We start from the raw sequence: 17,742 nt of genomic DNA, 5'->3' as shown, positions 1-17,742 counted from the left end.
CCTCACGCGTAGCGAGTCTACCCCTGTAGCGTTCAGACGTCCCATTTTATATCGGTGCTGCCCCGCAAACTAGCATTTACTCCGGAGTAAATTTCTTAAACCACCTCCCGAGCAGGGTTAGATTTGCACCGGTTTAAGCAGCTTTCAGGGGCTACACCAGTATAACTTTGTACCGTGTGAACGCTCTACCGGGGCAGCCCCGGTGCTATACTGGAGTAAAAGTTGCCGTGTGAACACCCCTATAAATAAATGCTTTCCGGACCCCGGAAAAAGGTAGCCTTGCCTTGCAGGGCTAATCTCGCATGACATCATACATAGAACCCCAGTTATCTGGATCATTTCGGTTCATCTGACTCCGTACTTGTTTACTCGATTAAATTGGATATTGTTGTTGGAATCTTAGAAAAATAACAACGTGAAAGTACGGTGTCGTGTTTGGATGTTCAAGTTCCGATACAACAAGACATTCGGTTCACGAATTTCCAAGAAATGACAGTTGGTGAAGTTTGTCCAAACGAAGCGGGCAGATTTCACGTCGCCGACTAATAATAAATCCGATTCCTCAAGTTTTCATCACCGCAAGAACGACCACATGGGAATTACTGGGGCAAAAACGAAACCCATTTATTTAATAAGCGACATTTGAGCTGACATTTGGACAGTTCGTCGATTTCCCCTGTTGTCACCCAATTCATATTTTCTTTCAGTAATTACACTGAATAAGTGTACGTTTTAAAGATTGTTTCTGCATTTATTGAGGTCCATGTAAATATTTTGCAGCGGCCAGCTTAGAATAAAAATCCACAAACCAGTCTGTTTCCAGTTCTCTCTGGCTGGTGGTGCGCTATCGGCGGTGAGTGAGTGGGACTGTCGTGAACTGGCAGTTTGTCGTCTTGGGGGCTCGAAAAGATAACCATTTACTCCGGAATATCCTTGATAATCATCTGACACACAAGAATCACTATCAGAATTCTCTCCAAAACCTGATTCCATATCGAGACTGGTCTAACCACTGCTGTGCACATGAACAAAATTGCTACCTGGATTGTTACACGCGTGACGTCACGCACCCCTTCGGGACCTTCCAGTTCATTCTTGGTAGATTCCGTGAAAATCGGCTGATCTTATTGATTTTTTTTTTTCCCCCATGAATTTAAGGCCTTTTGGATCAGCTCTAGTTCAATAACACATGGTCAATCAACATGATTGTTGCTGTGTATAAGGAAAAAAGTGGGGTTTAAGGACATTTAAATTCACTTTAAATAAATGTATTGCGGGCTTTATGGATTTTAGAACTCCTAAACTGTGTCATTGGTACATAAACTCTTCCCACCTCTTATTACAGAAAATAGCGGACGAAAAACAGAATCGTCAGTTTTTTGGTCCTTATTACGAAGTCAGAAATAAGGATAATCTTCGAATATCGGAGGGTTTTTTCCTGTAAATTTACAAGTTTAATCTCAGAAATTCTGTGGAATTTTTTTCCCCCTCAATGTTTTCTTTTTCTGTCCCCCCCCCCCCCCCCCCCCCAAAAAGAAAAAAAACAATAATGGCCTTAGTATACTGCTACAGAAATTTAAATAAGAATAAATACCCCCCCCCCCCCCAAAAAAAAGAAACTGACTGCGCTGTGGTAGTGTAGTAGGGTGTGAACATGGTAGGTATAAGTCTAATTCAGTGTAAACGCACACGCACGTTGAACTAACAGGACATTTCTTCCTGAAAATAAATGAAGTAGAAGACTGATGTAATAAATATACGTGACAGATGGTCACTGTAGACTCGTTCAGAATGCCAGCTGTGAACAGCCCCTTGTGAGACGTTGCCCCTTGCGAGCCGATCATCCAGGACACGTCAATGCCGAGTGTGAACGTTTTTAATGAATTCCTGTGCATTTTTATTCCTCATTTGTAAAATGCCTGAAGCCCTGTGATGATCTCATCCTTGCGCTCCCAGTATTTCTTTGGGAATGTGAAGACACTCCTTGGGACCCGGAGAGCTGTTATGTGAACACTCTTCCAGGATCTGAGGGCTGCTTGGTTTTCATTGTGTTTAGTAGAACAGTTGATGCACTTTTATTTCTTTTGTGTGTCACAACGGTGGAAATTTTTTATTTGCCACATAGTGTGTCGGAAGTTACCTTGTTTTTATCCCCCGCTTGCCGAAAGGCCCGAAGGGGGATTGACATGGCAATTTCCGTTCATCCGTCCCAGGAAGGGTTCTCACCTTCTGAAATCAACTCCTCTCATGGTTTTTGGAGGAATTTTACGAAACTTGACAGGGTTCTTTACGTCAGTAATACGCATATTGCAATTTCATTCAATTCAGTCGCATTTTACCAGAGTTATGGTCTAGTTGCCAGCGGGGGATATTGTTCTCCGAGCACTCTTGTTCCAGTATGGCTTGTAGAAACAGATACTTTCCTGCACATGTACAGTGGTGCTTGAAAGTTTGTGAACCCTTTAGAATTTTCTATATTTCTGCATAAACATGACCTAAAACAACATCAGATTTTCACACAAGTCCTAAAAGTAGATAAAGAGAACCCAGTTAAACATCTGTGAGTGGCAAAAGTATGAAACCCTCTAGGATTAGCAGTTAATTAGAAGGTGAAATTAGAGTCAGGCGTTTTCAATCAATGGGGTGACAATCAGGTGTGAGTGGGCACCCTGTTTTATTTAAAGAACAGGGATCTATCAAAGTCTGATCTTCACAACACGTTTGTGGAAGTAGATCATGGCACGAACAAAGGAGATTTCTGAGGACCTCAGAAAAAGCGTTGTTGATGCTCATCAGGCTGGAAAAGGTTACAAAACCATCTCTAAAGAGTTTGGACTCCACCAATCCACAGTCAGACAGATTGTGTACAAATGGAGGAAATTCAAGACCATTGTTACCCTCCCCAGGAGTGGTCGACCAACAAAGATCACTCCGAGAGCAAGGCATGTAATAGTCAGCAACTCCTAAGCAACTGAAGGCGTCTCTCACATTGGTTAATGTTCATGAGTCCACCATCAGGAGAACACTGAACAACAATGGTGTGCATGGCAGGGTTGCAAGGAGAAAGCCACTGCTCTCCAAAAAGAACATTGCTGCTCGTCTGCAGTTTGCTAAAGATCACGTGGACAAGCCAGAAGGCTATTGGAAAAATGTTTTTTGGACGGATGAGACCAAAATAGAACTTTTTGGTTTAAATGAGAAGCGTTATGTTTAGAGAAAGGGGGAAAAACACTGCATTCCAGCATAAGAACCTTATCCCATCTGTGAAACATGATGGTGGTAGTATCATGGTTTGGGCCTGTTTTGCTGCATTTGGGCCAAGACGGCTTGCCATCATTGATGGAACAATGAATTCTGAATTATACCAGCGAATCCTAAAGGAAAACGTCAGGACATCTGTCCATGAACTGAATCTCAAGAGAAGGTGGGTCATGCAGCAAGACAACGACCCTAAGCACACAAGTCGTTCTACCAAAGAATGGTTAAAGAAGAATAAAGTTAACGTTTTGGAATGGCCAAGTCAAAGTCCTGACCTTAATCCAATCGAAATGTTGTGGAAGGACCTGAAGTGAGCAGTTCATGTGAGGAAACCTACCAACATCCCAGAGTTGAAGCTGTTCTGTATGGAGAAACGGGCTAAAATTCCTCCAAGCCGGTGTGCAGGACTGATCAACAGTTACCGGAAACGTTTAGTTGCAGTTATTACTACACAAGGGGGTCACACACTTTTGCCACTCACAGATGTGTAATATTGGATCATTTTCCTCAATAAATAAATGACCAAGTATAATAATTTTGTCTCATTTGTTTAACTGGGTTCTCTTTATCTACTTTTAGGACTTGTGTGGAAATCTAATGATGTTTTAGGTCATATTTATGCCGAAATATAGGAAATTCTAAAGAGTTCACAAACTTTCAAGCACCACTGTATTTATTATTTTGAAAACCCACCAGCCGACTGATCTGGCATGTTTTAATTGCCCGGCAGTTATGATGTAATTACCAGCGCGGTGGACTAGTGTCCGAAAGCGTTTTTTCATTTTACCAATGAGCTCACTATATAGTCCTCTATATAGTAATTCCCTGTATAGGGAGTCGTGAATGAGTGAGAGATTTTGGACACGGTTTCCGCTGTATGTTTTACTTCTGTCCTACGATGTCTTGCACGGGTCTCAACGAATCTTGTTTACGGCCATTGCTTTGACATATGGACTAATATATTACATAGCTTTTTTTTTTTTTTTTTGGTGAGATTACTTGTCCACCAGGCAACCTTGACTGCTGAAGTTGGGGCCTTTCACTAAAAGAAAAGGTGTTGCACAGAACAACACGAGGTTAATTATCAGTGTTTGTGCACAGTCCGATTTTTCATTCAGATGCCCAAAAGACATGGGTAAAACCTTCTCAGGATCCAATCAAGATACACAATGCATGAAAGAACAGGTGGAAACCATGGGGTCATGGATGACTGGGTCTGTTGTAAAAGTTACACCTTTTTGCTGCTTCTCTCCCAACCAGTGTCTTGGCGTATCAGCGTCCCAATGCCAAGAAGCTGCGCCGCATGGCCGAGAAGGCCGAGAAGCTGGCTGCCATGGGCATGCTGCCACGTCGAGAGAAGCTCCTGCAACTACGCAAGACCACAAAAACGCACACTAAAGAGAAACCGCTCAACCCCAAGGATCCAGGGAGAAGCTTCTATGATCTGTGGAGTGAAGGCAGTGAGTAGACTGGAGTCTTAAGATGTTTTGTCAAAGAAATCTAATAATAACCTAATCAGGTGAGGGGGTGACTGTTTATAGCTACTATAATGTAACAACAGGAGTTAATTTGTATTGTGGATGTACGACAGCATTTAAATGTAACTCTAAATGGATAAAAAGTATTGGAACGTTGCTGTGGTGTAAAGGCCAGTTTATGCTGACAAACCAGTCCTCGCAGATGGCGTCGCAGACAGTGTCTGCGTAGCCCCCCCACCTTCGCAGACGCTCTGCGCGCACCTCCCAAAAATTCTGACCACCGCAGAAGCCTCGCAGACAAGAGGGCTCTGATTGGTCCACTCTACATCCGCTGTACACGCACTTCCACTTCCCTACTTTCCCGGTTTGGTTTGTTTTCACGACCGGCATTTTTAAAAACACGAGCGAAGATGGAGCAGCATGAAGAGCGGTTGATTGAGGAAGTGAGGAAGTACGGACATCTATACGACTCCAGTTCTAGTCATTATAAGTACCTGGAGGATAAACACTCCACTAACCACACCCACCAACTACTCCTAGCGACTTCGCGCCCCCTTGCGTTGTGGCGGTGAATAACATCGCGCACGCCTATTACTCCCCGCTCAACGATAAATTACAACTGTCTGCGAAAAGCTATCTGCGAAAGCCTTGTCGCAAGAGCATGCAGAGGCCTTAAGCGGAAGGAAAAAAAATTTGATTGGAAAAGAATCAACTCGAAAGTGGTTCCAGTTTGCATCAGGCCACATCACACCACCTAGTCACTGATTTCTTGTTCTTTGACAGCATAAGTGCTTTACGAGGATTTTTTTTTTTTTCCTCCTCCCCCTTGAGGCAGGAATGAAGATTTGGCATGTTTTATATAGGTGACTTGCAACGACGTGATCAAAACGTGCTACGTCATGAGCGTCCGCCATGATGGTGGCTATACAAGCAATTAGGATGGCAGCCCTGAAGCGTGTCTGTAAACAATGCTGAATTTTCTCAGTATTACAACGATTTGAACGCCCGAGCGAAGATTCGATACAAAGAGAAGATGGGTATGTGTGGTTTTGACTCGTATTATTGAAAAAAGTCAGGCTTTTCTGAAGATAAGACGCTTCTACCGACCATCGAGTACCCAGAGATCACGTTCTATCTGGTTTGGCTGCCGAAGAATCAAGTCCGACCTTGGACGAAGCATAGCCCGTGTTCTGAGTAGGCGCCCAGTCTGGATTGTTTCTATCGTGTAATTTTGCTGGCGCTCGTAGAAGCGAAATGCTAATACACGTGTTAGTTATAACAACCGAGTGAACCACGTCAAGAGGACACTCATTTTATAGCAAGATTCTAGCCCCACGAAATAAAATTCTTCCATGACGTTGTCGAGAGAGCTTTTGAATCCCGCCGGAGATAAAATGATTACTGCAAACACGAGCTGTTTTGGTTTTAGCCTCTGTTAGATCAGCCCTGCCGATGTTGTGCTCGTCTCCTCTCCGTACCAAGCCTCAGAGTTTCCTCGCCCTCTTTCCGAATCACAGCCGGAGTTCTAAAAAAATCGGAACGTGCTACGGTCACAAGTGCTGTTGTGGCCACAACCATATATGGCATAGCTAAAAGAACGCTTGAAGCAGTGGAAAAACAGAGTCGCGCACACGTGACTATTTCGTATGGAATGTCTCTTGACCCCACATTTCTATCTCCCCCAACATGGTCGACATCTGGATTTCTATTTTGCTTTGACGTCACTTGCAAGTCAAGGATATCCAGGTGTTGCGGGATGTCTTTCACCCCCCACCCCAACTGTAGACCTGGTGCTGTATTGTTGATCTGTGGAATAAACAGTTACTGTGTCATTCAGCTTTATCTGTGTTACAGGTCCTGACTCTGCAGATCCCTACTACCTCGAGCAGACTAAGAAGAAGCTGGTTAAGGTGAGAAGAATAGTGAAGTACTAATGGGTCTTTAATCGTTGGCGTAACCCAACACTACAATCCCGCAACAAATCCGAACCCAGTGCTCTCCCAACCAGTGTCTTGGGCCCAAATGGTGGTTAGGAGCATCAAAAATACAAATATGACCTGATGCATAGTGTGCAAACTTTAAGGCAGGTTTATATACAGTTGTGCTCATAAGTTTACATACCCTGGCAGAATCTATGATTCTTTGACCATTTTTCAGCGAATATGAATGATAACACAAGCATCTTTTCCACTCATGCTTAGTGGTTGGGTGAAACCATTTATTGTCAAACGACTGTGTTTTTCTCTTTTTAAATCATAATGACAACAGAAACTACCCAAATGACCCTGATCAAAAGTTCACATACCCTGGTGATTTTGGCCTGATAACATGCACAGAAGAATGGTTGTCTGTGTCTGTCAGCCCTGTGATGACCTGGCGACTTGTCCAGGGTGTACCCCGCCTTTCGCCCGTAGTCAGCTGGGATAGGTTCCAGCTTGCCTGCGACCCTGTAGAAGGATAAAGCGGCTAGAGATGATATGAGAACATGCACAGAAGTTGACACGAATGGGTTTGAATGGCTACTAAAGGTAACATCCTCAGGGGTTTTTCTAGAAAAATTTAGTATGAGGGCGCTCACCACGGCGCGGGGGCGGGGTTGTCTGCCCCCCCCCCCCCCACGCCGTGCGAAGCCTTTGAAAAATTGAGGCTACAATGGGACATTCGGAACTTGTAACAAATTGTCAATATTGAAAAAGAAATCATCTTCTGCCCCGGACAGTCTTTGGCTTTCTTCCGTTTCGTGCCGCTGAATGACATCTTTAAATGTCCAAGTGTCAACAAAAACAACTCGCGAACTACTTCTGTCAAAAGCTCCCACGCCGGTGGGTGAAAGGTCATTCAGTCTCGAGAAATCTCGCTCTACAAGTCAGCTGACCTTGTCTGTAACCCATGTCAAATCTCGCGAGAGCAGCCGCGACAAGTAAACAACATGGCGCCTCAGTCTGGAAACCGCCAATTCGGATTGTTTTTGCACCGTCTGGCGGTGTATCTACTATGATTGGAATATTTTTAGAGTAATTATAACGTATTTGATGATCAGACACATTGTCACGTGGTGTTGCTGGGATGTTTTCACGGAGAAAAGATCGTTTTGAGAAAGATCGCATGTTGTGCAGTAGCATATAAGTGCATGGCCTAAGTGTGACTTGGGGTTCAGTCGGCATTTCGGTAAGGGGGCGCACGCCGAGAGTAAGAGGGCGCAGCGCCCCTGTTCCCCGGTTTAGACGAAAGCCTGATCCTCACCTGTGATCTGTTTGCTTGTAATCAATGTGTGTGCATAAAAGCTGAGTGAGTGTCTGGATCCCAGACAGACTCTTGCATCTTTCATCCAGCCACTGATGTTTCTGGATTCTGAGTCATGGGGAAAGCAAAAGAATTGTCAACGGATCTACGGGAAAAGGTAGTTGAACTGTATAAAACAGGAAAGGGATACAAAACGATATCCATGGAATTGATAATGCCAGTCAGCAGTGTTCGAACTGTGATTAACAAATGGAAAATCAGGGGCTCTGTTAAAACCAAACCACGGTCAGGTAGTATCTCGCCTACAATACGCCAAACAGCACAGAGACAAGCCTCAAAACTTCTGTCTCGTCTTCTTCCGCTTATCCGGGACCGGGTCGCAGAGGCAGCAGTCTAAGCATGGAAGCCCAAACTTCCCTTTCCCCAGACACCTCGGCCAGCTCCTCGGGAAGAACACTGAGGCGTTCCCAGGCCAGCTGAGAGACATAGTCCCTCCAGCGTGTCCTGGGTCTTCCCCGGGGCCTCCTCCCGGGGGGACATGCCTGGAACACCTCCCCAGGGAGGCGTCCAGGAGGCATCCGAAAAAGATGCCCGAGCCACCTCAGCTGGTTCCTCTCGATGTGGAGGAGCAGTGGCTCTACTCCGAGCTCCTCCCGAGTGACTGTGCTTCTCACCCTATCTCTAAGGGAGCGCCCAGCCACCCTGCGAAGGAAACTCATTTCAGCTGCTTGTATCCGCGATCTTGTTCTTTCTGTCATTACCCAAAGCTCATGACCATAGGTGAGAGTCGGAACGTAGATCGACCGGTAAATTGAGAGCTTCGCCTTTTGGCTCAGCTCCTTCACCACGACGGACCGGTAAAGCGACCGCATCACTGCGGAGGCTGCACCGATCCGCCTGTCGATCTCACGCTCCATCCTTCCCTCACTCGTGAACAAGATCCCGAGATACTTAAACTCCTCCACTTGAGGCAGGACTTCTCCACCAACCTGGAGAGGGCAAGCCACCCTTTTCCGGTCGAGAACCATGGCCTCGGACTTGGAGGTGCTGATTCTCATCCCAGCCGCTTCACACTCGACTGCAAACCGCCCCAGTGCATGCTGAAGGTCCTGGTTTGAAGAAGCCAACAGGACAACATCATCCGCAAAAAGCAGAGACGAAATCCTGTGGTTCCCAAACAGGATTCCTTCCGGCCCCTGGCTGCGCCTAGAAATTCTGTCCATAAAAATTATGAACAGAACCGGTGACAAAGGGCAGCCCTGCCGAAGTCCAACATGCACTGGGAACAGGTCTGACTTACAGCCGGCAATGCGAACCAGACTCCTGCTCCGTTCGTACAGGGACCGGACAGCCCTTAGCAAAGAGTCCCGAACCCCATACTCCCGAAGCACCCCCCACAGAATACCACGGGGGACACGGTCGAATGCCTTCTCCAGATCCACAAAGCACATGTGGACTGGTTGGGCAAACTCCCATGAACCCTCGAGCACCCTATGAAGGGTATAGAGCTGGTCCAGTGTTCCGCGACCAGGACGAAAACTGCATTGTTCCTCCTGGATCCGAGGTTCGACTATTGGTCGAATTCTCCTCTCCAGTACCCTGGAGTAAACTTTCCCTGGGAGGCTGAGAAGTGTGATTCCCCTATAATTGGAGCACACTCTCCGGTCCCCTTTCTTAAAAAGAGGGACCACCACCCCAGTCTGCCACTCCAGAGGCACTGTCCCCAACCGCCATGCGATGTTGCAGAGGCGTGTCAACCAAGACAGCCCCACAACATCCAGAGACTTGAGATACTCAGGGCGGATCTCATCCACCCCCGGTGCCTTGCCACCGAGGAGCTTGCAAACCACCTCAGTGACTTCGGCTTGGGTAATGGACGAGTCCACCTCTGAGTCATCAGCCTCAGTCTCCTCAGTGGAAGACATGACGGTGGGATTGAGGAGATCCTCAAAGTATTCCTTCCACCGCCCGACAATGTCCCCAGTCGAGGTCAACAGCTCCCCACCCGCACTGTAAACAGTGTTGGCAGAGTACTGCTTCCCTCTCCTGAGGCGCCGGATGGTTTGCCAGAATTTCTTCGAGGCCGACCGATAGTCCTTCTCCATGGCCTCCCCGAACTCCTCCCAGTTCCGAGTTTTTGCCTCCGCAACTGCCCGAGCTGCAGCACGCCTGGCCTGCTGATACCCGTCGGCTGCCTCAGGAGTCCCGGAGGTCAACATGGCCCGATAGGACTCCTTCTTCAGCTTGATGGCATCCCTTACTTCCGGTGTCCACCACCGGGTTCGGGGATTGCCGCCACGACAGGCACCGGAGACCTTGCGGCCACAGCTCCGAACAGCTGCGTCCACAATGGAGGTAGAGAACATGGTCCACTCAGACTCAATGTCCCCCGCCTCCCTCGGAAGCTGGGAAAAGCTCTCCCGGAGGTGGGAGTTAAAGACCTCCCTAACAGAGTGCTCGGCCAGACGTTCCCAGCAGACCCTCACCATATGTTTGGGCCTGCCAGGTCTGTCCAGCTTCCTCCTCCGCCAGCGGATCCAACTCACCACCAGGTGGTGATCAGTTGACAGCTCAGCCCCTCTCTTCACCCGAGTGTCCAAGACATAGGGCCGGAGATCAGATGAAACGACTACAAAGTCGATCATCGGCCTCCGACCTAAGGTGTCCTGGTGCCACGTGCACTTATGGACACCCCATGCTCGAACATGGTGTTCGTTATGGACAAACCGTGACCTAGCACAGAAGTCCAATAACAAAACACCACTCGGGTTCAGATCGGGGAGGCCGTTCCTCCCAACCACGCCCCTCCAGGTGTCACTGTCGTCGCCCACGTGAGCATTGAAGTCCCCCAGTAGCACAATGGAGTCCCCAGTCTGAGCACCCCTCAGTACCTCTCCCAGGGACTCCAAGAAGGCCGGATACTCTATACTGCTATTTGGCCCATAGGCACAAACAACAGCAAGAGCCCTCTCCCCAATCCGAAGGCGCAGAGAGGCGACCCTCTCGTTCACTGGGGTAAACTCCAACACATGGCGGCTGAGCTGGGGAGCTATAAGCAAGCCCACACCAGCCTGCCGCCGCTCACCACGGGCGACTCCAGAGAAGTGGAAAGTCCAGCCCCTCTCGAGGAGCTGGGTTCCAGAGCCCAAGCTGTGCGTGGAGGTGAGCCCGACTATCTCTAGCCGGTACCTCTCAACCTCCCGCACAAGCTCAGGCTCCTTCCCCCCCCAGTGAAGTGACATTCCATGTCCCAACAGCCAGCCGCTGTGTCCGGGGATCAGGTCGTCGAGGCCCCTGCCTTCGACTGCCACCCAATCCACACTGCACCAAACCCCTACTGCTACCTCTGTGGGTGGTGAACCCACAGGAGGTCGGGCCCACGTCACCTCTTCGGGCTGAGCCCGGCCGGGCCCCATGGGCAAAGGCCCGGCCACCAAGCGCTCTCCTACGAGCCCCAACCCCGGGCCTGGCTCCAGGGTGGGGCCCCGGCTGCGTCCTACCGGGCGACGTCACGGTCCTGGATTTTTTTCTCCATAGGGTTTTTTTTGGTGAACTGCTCTTGGTCTGGCCTGTCACCTAGGACCTGTCTGCCTTGGGAAACCCTAACAGGGGCATAATGCCCCCGACAACATAGCTCCTAGGATCATTTAAGCACACAAACCCCTCCACCACAATAAGGTGGCAGTTCTAGGAGGGGCTCAAAACTTCTGGAACAAGGTAATTTGGAGTGATGAGACCAAAATTGAACTTTTTGGCCACAACCATAAACGTTACATTTGGAGAGGTGTCAAGGCCTATGATGAAAGGAACACCATTCCTACTGTAAAGCACGGAGGTGGATCGCTGATGTTTTGGGGATGTGTGAGCTACAAAGGCACAGGAAACTTGGTCACAGTTGAAGGAAAGATGAATGCAGCACATTATCAGCAAATACTGGAGGCAAATTTGCACTCATCAGCCCGGAAGCTGCGCATGGGACGTACTTGGACGTTCCAACATGACAACGATCCAAAACACAAGGCCAAGTCGACCTGTCATTGGCTACAGCAGAACAAAGTGAAGGTTCTGGAGTGGCCATCTCAGTCTCCTCACCTCAATATCATTGAGCCACTCTGGGGAGATCTCAAGTGCGCAGTTCATGCAAGACAGCCCAGGAATTTACAGGAACTGGAGGCTTTTTGCCAAGAAGAATGGGCAGCTTTACCATCTGAGAAAATAAAGAGCCTCATCCACAACTACCACAAAAGACTTCAGGCTGTCATTGATGTTAGAGGGGGCAATACACGGTATTAAGAACTGGGGTATGTAAACTTTTGATCAGGGTCATTTGGATGTTTTTTTGTTGTCATTATGATTTAAAAATAGAAAACACAGTTTATCAATAAATGGCTTCACCCAACCACTAACAATGAGTGGGGAAAAAAGTGTGTGTTATCATTCATATTCTCTGAAAAAAGGCCAAGAAAGCAAAAATTCTGCCAGGGTATGTAAACTTATGAGCACAGCTGTATACATCTGCGCTGAATCTATGCCATGGGGTACGGCGTAGCCTCTTATCCAAACTGTAGCCTGATGTGCACCGCTCTAGAAATCTAACCAAGTTGCCACAGATCTGTGATTGGTCGGTTCTCTTTGTGAAAATTGGAAATGCAGCATCACGATTCTGCATTGATCTAAATATACAAAGTGTGAGGCTCTGTAGCAGCTGTCGACCAGTATAATCAGGGATGAGAATTTTCCGTGGATCTGCGGAATTCCAAGTTTTTCCCGCTGAAAATGTCATTTTTGTGAAACGTGTAAATCCGTTGAAAAAATTTCAGGGGGTAAGGGTCGGCGCGAGGCGAGGCTTGTGGTGGCACAAGCAGGCAGGACCGACCGCCAGCATCTTTCGGCAGCACTCATCGCAAAATTAGTTGCAGCTGTGATAACAGAAATCGTCATTGCTTTCTTCAATATTTATGCTAACGACGATTTCCGGCAACGTTTTGGCGCTAGTTTCATCTCACTTCTACAATTCGCGGAAAAACAAGCTAGACGTACACGGTTTTGATCACTTCTTAAGTTGTAGTTATTTTGGTTAGTTTTCAAAGTTACTTCGCCAATATGGCGAAAGTTTTGGACCGCAAAAATGAGGATCGTGCCAGGGAAATCGATAAATCGAACGGGATAAAGAACTGTTTCCGATGGGCATGGCTCAATAGTAGCGTTACCGTGCAGATAGGGACACAAACTGTGACGTGCCTGACGGAACATATCCGAAAAGTGGACGTGCCGGGAAAGGTTCTGTGTATTCTGTGCTCAGATATGATCAGTTATGGAAACAGAGGAGCTAGAAACATCCAGGAGCACATCAAAACAAAAAAAGCACAAAGGTACGTTTTACTTAAATTGTCAAAGATAGTCAGGAGGAATCTATCGTTACGGTTACCTCCATTATCATTATTTTTATATATGAAATTATATCTGTAGGGATTTGTTATCTTAAAGTTTATAAACGTTTTAAACCATCATTGAATTTTTATATATAAGGGTCAGTCCATGAAATGGGGTTACCAAAATGTGACATAGAGGGAGTCACTTAAAACAATTTCAAACTGAAAACAACTTTTATTTCCATGAAGCATTGACCATATAAGAAAATATAACATAGTTGTTAAGATAACTCCTGCTCTACAATGTATGATAAAATCCATAAATATTTACCCGGTTGCTAATGTAACAAGGACACGAACAAGCTTTTAAAAATAAAGTAAAGTAAATAAATTTTATATATCAATATAAAAAATATTGATAATCAATTTTTTGCTTTTATTTGCTTACTTTAAACATTAACACTGAATAAGAATTCATTAGAAATATTAGTTCAACATCATAAACACTGAAAATATGAAATACCAGTATTTCACAAACTTCATAAAATCTCTAAGATTTGAACAATAACAACAGTCATTAACAGGAAACAGTTTCATCCTATATGGGGTAAATGAGATTATTGAATTCATTACTTTACTTAGTCACACTTTTATATCTGCACTTCTCTAGAGCACGTGTTGTGGTGTGTGAGATCCCGTGAGAAGTTCTCTCGCGTCAGTTCAGCTGACCTAGATTGAGTAAACGGGTCTCGCAGGTTGTGAACGAACCAGGAAGTGAGTGGACGCTAAGTTAGGATGTGAGAAGAAACATCAATAATTTCTTTTATTGCCGTTTGTTTAAATTTCTTTCTACCTACATCGTTTTATAGTATATTCTTCTTTATATTAAAAACATCAATCATGATTTCAACCCGTTTTATCATTTTTTATAAGCCTGGTTTCTAACGTAACACGGTAGGACATCACAATGTTACGTTCACAACCTATTTTTAGTGGATGAATTCGAAGCTAAATAGTTTATAGAACCTTCTTAACTTTATTATGGGAGTGTAAAACTAAATTGCAAGTACCATGAAACTAATTTTATTGAAATTCTCAGAAAGTAATGAAGGTTTATTTAAGCTCAAATATTCCATGTCACAAAAAACATGTCATCCGTGTCCAGTCACGGGGAAGAAAATGTTTCACATTTCTTTATTTCAAAAGAAAACTTCATTTTTTTATTTATTTATTTTATTTCATCAAACAATATTTATGGATAATCTGCTAAATATTTCTTTAAATCATGGAAATTAAAGATGAAATGATTATGTAAACCCAGACCAATGAAAAGTAACATCATTTCATGGACTGACCCATATAAATAAAGTGGGAAAGTTGGCAGACATTTCAGAGTTATTTTTAAATGTCCCATTCTCATCCCTGTATAATGGCCAGTTTAATCGTGCGTCTATTCCTGTGGATTTAAACACTATGGCGTTTATTTTTGTGCTTCATTCCTGACAGCGCAGTGGGACTTGAGCTTTGATCTGCTCGTACAGACGAGTTACAACACTTCAGAAATGCTTTCAGTGAGAATTCACTCGGTTTATAATTAATCACGTGAATCCCCCCCCCCTCGTAGATTTGTTTCAAAACGATATTTTGTCTGCATTATTATTCCTACAGTGAGACGCAGAACTCGCATTCTGCTCTGAGTAAAAGCAGGAAATTTCACTATTTCATGCACTGTCGCCTCACAGCAAGAAGGTCCGGGTTCGAGCCCCGTGGCTGGCGAGGGCCTTTCTGTGCGGAGTTTGCATGTTATCCCCGTGTCCGCGTGGGTTTCTTCCGGGTGCTCCGGTTTCCCCCACAATCCAAAGACCTGCAAGTTCGGCTAACTGGTTGGTCTTTGTGTCAGCCCTGTGATGACCTGGCGACTTGTCCAGGGTGTACCCTGCCTCTCGCCCATAGCCAGCTGGGATAGGCTCCAGCTTGCCCGTGACCCTGTATAGGATAAGCAGTTACGGGTAATGGATGGATGCAATAGTGCCTCCTAGAGGAAATGTGCACTTGATGTGCAAGCATCAATGCTATACGTACAGGGCTCGACAAACTTTTAAACCCACTTGCCCTGGGGTGGATGATATAACCCAAAAAAAAAAAACCCCAATATATATATAAATATTTTGCACAGGGCTGTGTTCCTCTGATAACCGAAACAAAGCTCCAGCTCGCTCTGCTCTTAATCTGTTCTGTTCTTTCAGGATTTATCGCGCATGTCGCTCCTTGTTGAGTTGTTTGAAACCAATCTGGGTTTTCCGTGTCGAATAAGGAAGCGGCTTCACCTGTAAGAAAATCAAACACTTTCACGAAGGCGCTGACTCGAATATGAGCAGGAAAAAAATAAAACGAGATTCTTCAGCGAACTCTTCCATGCTCACTTCCGACTTTTTTTAAAACACATTTTAAATACAGTCGTGAATTTCTCTGGAGTTTTCAGGCCGAGCTCCTCTCCTCGTATTCTTTAATCACTCATTTTCCTTGTTGTTGTTGAAGCATTTGCTTCTATTTGTTAACGTTTTTCTTGATGATAGTGAGACGGTAATGCCTTTTATCTATTTCTCTGTTTGAACAAGCAAAAACGGTGCAAAAATTGACCATATTGAAGACAGATTAAGCCTTGCTTGCATGAAAGACAGTGTCTGTCTGACCCCAGCTGTAATTATCACGTGAAGCGTGACATCATGCGCAAGGGGTCTATAAACAGTGCGCGTACCATACTACAACAGCGGGGGGATATAAAATAACTTGCAAAGCAGTAAATGAAACCGAGACTAAGAAAGCAGCCAAGACATGATGGCGGATATGTAGCGAGGGATGCTTTTCGGAACTGACATAAAAGATCAGAAAGCCTAATTTTTGTGGTGCGAGTTCGTAATGTGCGCTCATTCCAACTTGCCCGGTCGGGCATGTCTGGGACATATCCCACTTGCCCGAATGCATGTTCCACTTGCCCCGGGCAATCGGGCAGTCCTTAATGTCGAGCTGTGTCTGACCGTGTAGATTCGATGCAGAAGTAGAAATCGGCCATTACTGTACACACCCTTACATAAACAAAACGACTCGTCGCAAGTAATTAGTCATGTGGTGTGAAGCAGTTTTTGAAAATCCTTTCCAGATGCTAAATTTACACCAGTGTCTTACCCATTATTGACTGCTGTATGTATTGGCAATTCTTAAATTAATTCCTTTTGTAAAATTGACACCCCTAGATATAATTTTGATCTCTCTTTCCATCCAGAGACCAGAGAAGCTGAATGAGAAGCCCTCCATCCTTCCTGCTGTTGAAGTCATTGGTCCTGGAGGCTCATACAATCCTGATTTCCTCTCTCACCAGGTACACCAGTGTTCTTGCTGAAACTTGATACTTTCGTAGAAGATGTGAATACTGCGTTTTAAGAATATTTGCAATTTGGGAAACCCTTCAAATGGTGAAATCTGGTTTTGATAAATTGGTTTCCTCCTACCAACGTTCTTTGAAACCTCAGCTTTTAAGAAATCCGAGATTTACTCACTTGCTTATACGGTACCAGTGCAGAGTTTGGGCACACCTTCTAATTCAATGGTTTTCTTTATTTTTATTCATTCAGACATTTCATGGGGCGGCACGGTGGTGTAGTGGTTAGCGCTGTCGCCTCACAGCAAGAAGGTCCGGGTTCGAGCCCCGTGGCCGGCGAGGGCCTTTCTGTGTGGAGTTTGCATGTTCTCCCCGTGTCCGCGTGGGTTTCCTCCGGGTGCTCCGGTTTCCCCCACAGTCCAAAGACATGCAGGTTAGGTTAACTGGCGACTCTAAATTGACCGTAGGTGTGAATGTGAGTGTGAATGGTTGTCTGTGTCTATGTGTCAGCTAGAGGTGTAAATCACTGCCATCATGACGATTCGATTCAGTATCGATTTCTTAAGGCAATGATTAGATTATTTTCGATACTTAAGAATGCCCCACGATTCGATTCGATCCGATTAATTGGTTCGGTTTTTTTTTTTTACACTTTACAGGCTAGGCTATATTTCAAATTTTAAATAAATCAACAGAAGCTGTAATATCAAATATTTTATTTGAGAAAGAATAGCAAATAACAAAAGTAACAAAGTAGTGCTCCACCTAGGCCTACTGTACACCTCATTCACCAAAAAATGCACCTGTCTTAGCTATAGATACTGAAGGGCCTTTCTTAAGCCTTACATGAAAATGGTATTTCACAAAATCAGTGCAATGACCGCAAAAGTGCACTACCAGAGAAATGTAACAAAAACATAGGTCTATACTTGCACTTAGTGCGCCGACAAATTAGACGTGTTTCCACAGTATCTAAGTTCACATCGACAGTCTTTACATATAGCCACATCCC

The 17,742-nt window shown here is 45.5% G+C and overlaps 1 protein-coding gene across 1 annotated transcript in view; it reads left to right on the top strand.

The window, feature by feature from the left end:
* Positions 1–17,742, top strand: part of nop53 (NOP53 ribosome biogenesis factor) — a 40,054-nt gene that overhangs the window by 5,977 nt on the left and 16,335 nt on the right. Inside the window, exons 4-6 of the mRNA XM_060905736.1 lie at positions 4,519–4,718; positions 6,591–6,646; positions 16,635–16,730. Of these exons, the coding sequence (XP_060761719.1) occupies positions 4,519–4,718; positions 6,591–6,646; positions 16,635–16,730 (352 nt within the window). The remainder of the gene's footprint in view (positions 1–4,518; positions 4,719–6,590; positions 6,647–16,634; positions 16,731–17,742) is intronic.

This window comes from Neoarius graeffei, chromosome 23 (assembly GCF_027579695.1).
Source record: "Neoarius graeffei isolate fNeoGra1 chromosome 23, fNeoGra1.pri, whole genome shotgun sequence".
NCBI lineage: Eukaryota > Metazoa > Chordata > Actinopteri > Siluriformes > Ariidae > Neoarius > Neoarius graeffei.
Note: the sequence above shows the minus strand (reverse complement) of the source record. Positions and strands in the feature narration are given on the sequence as shown.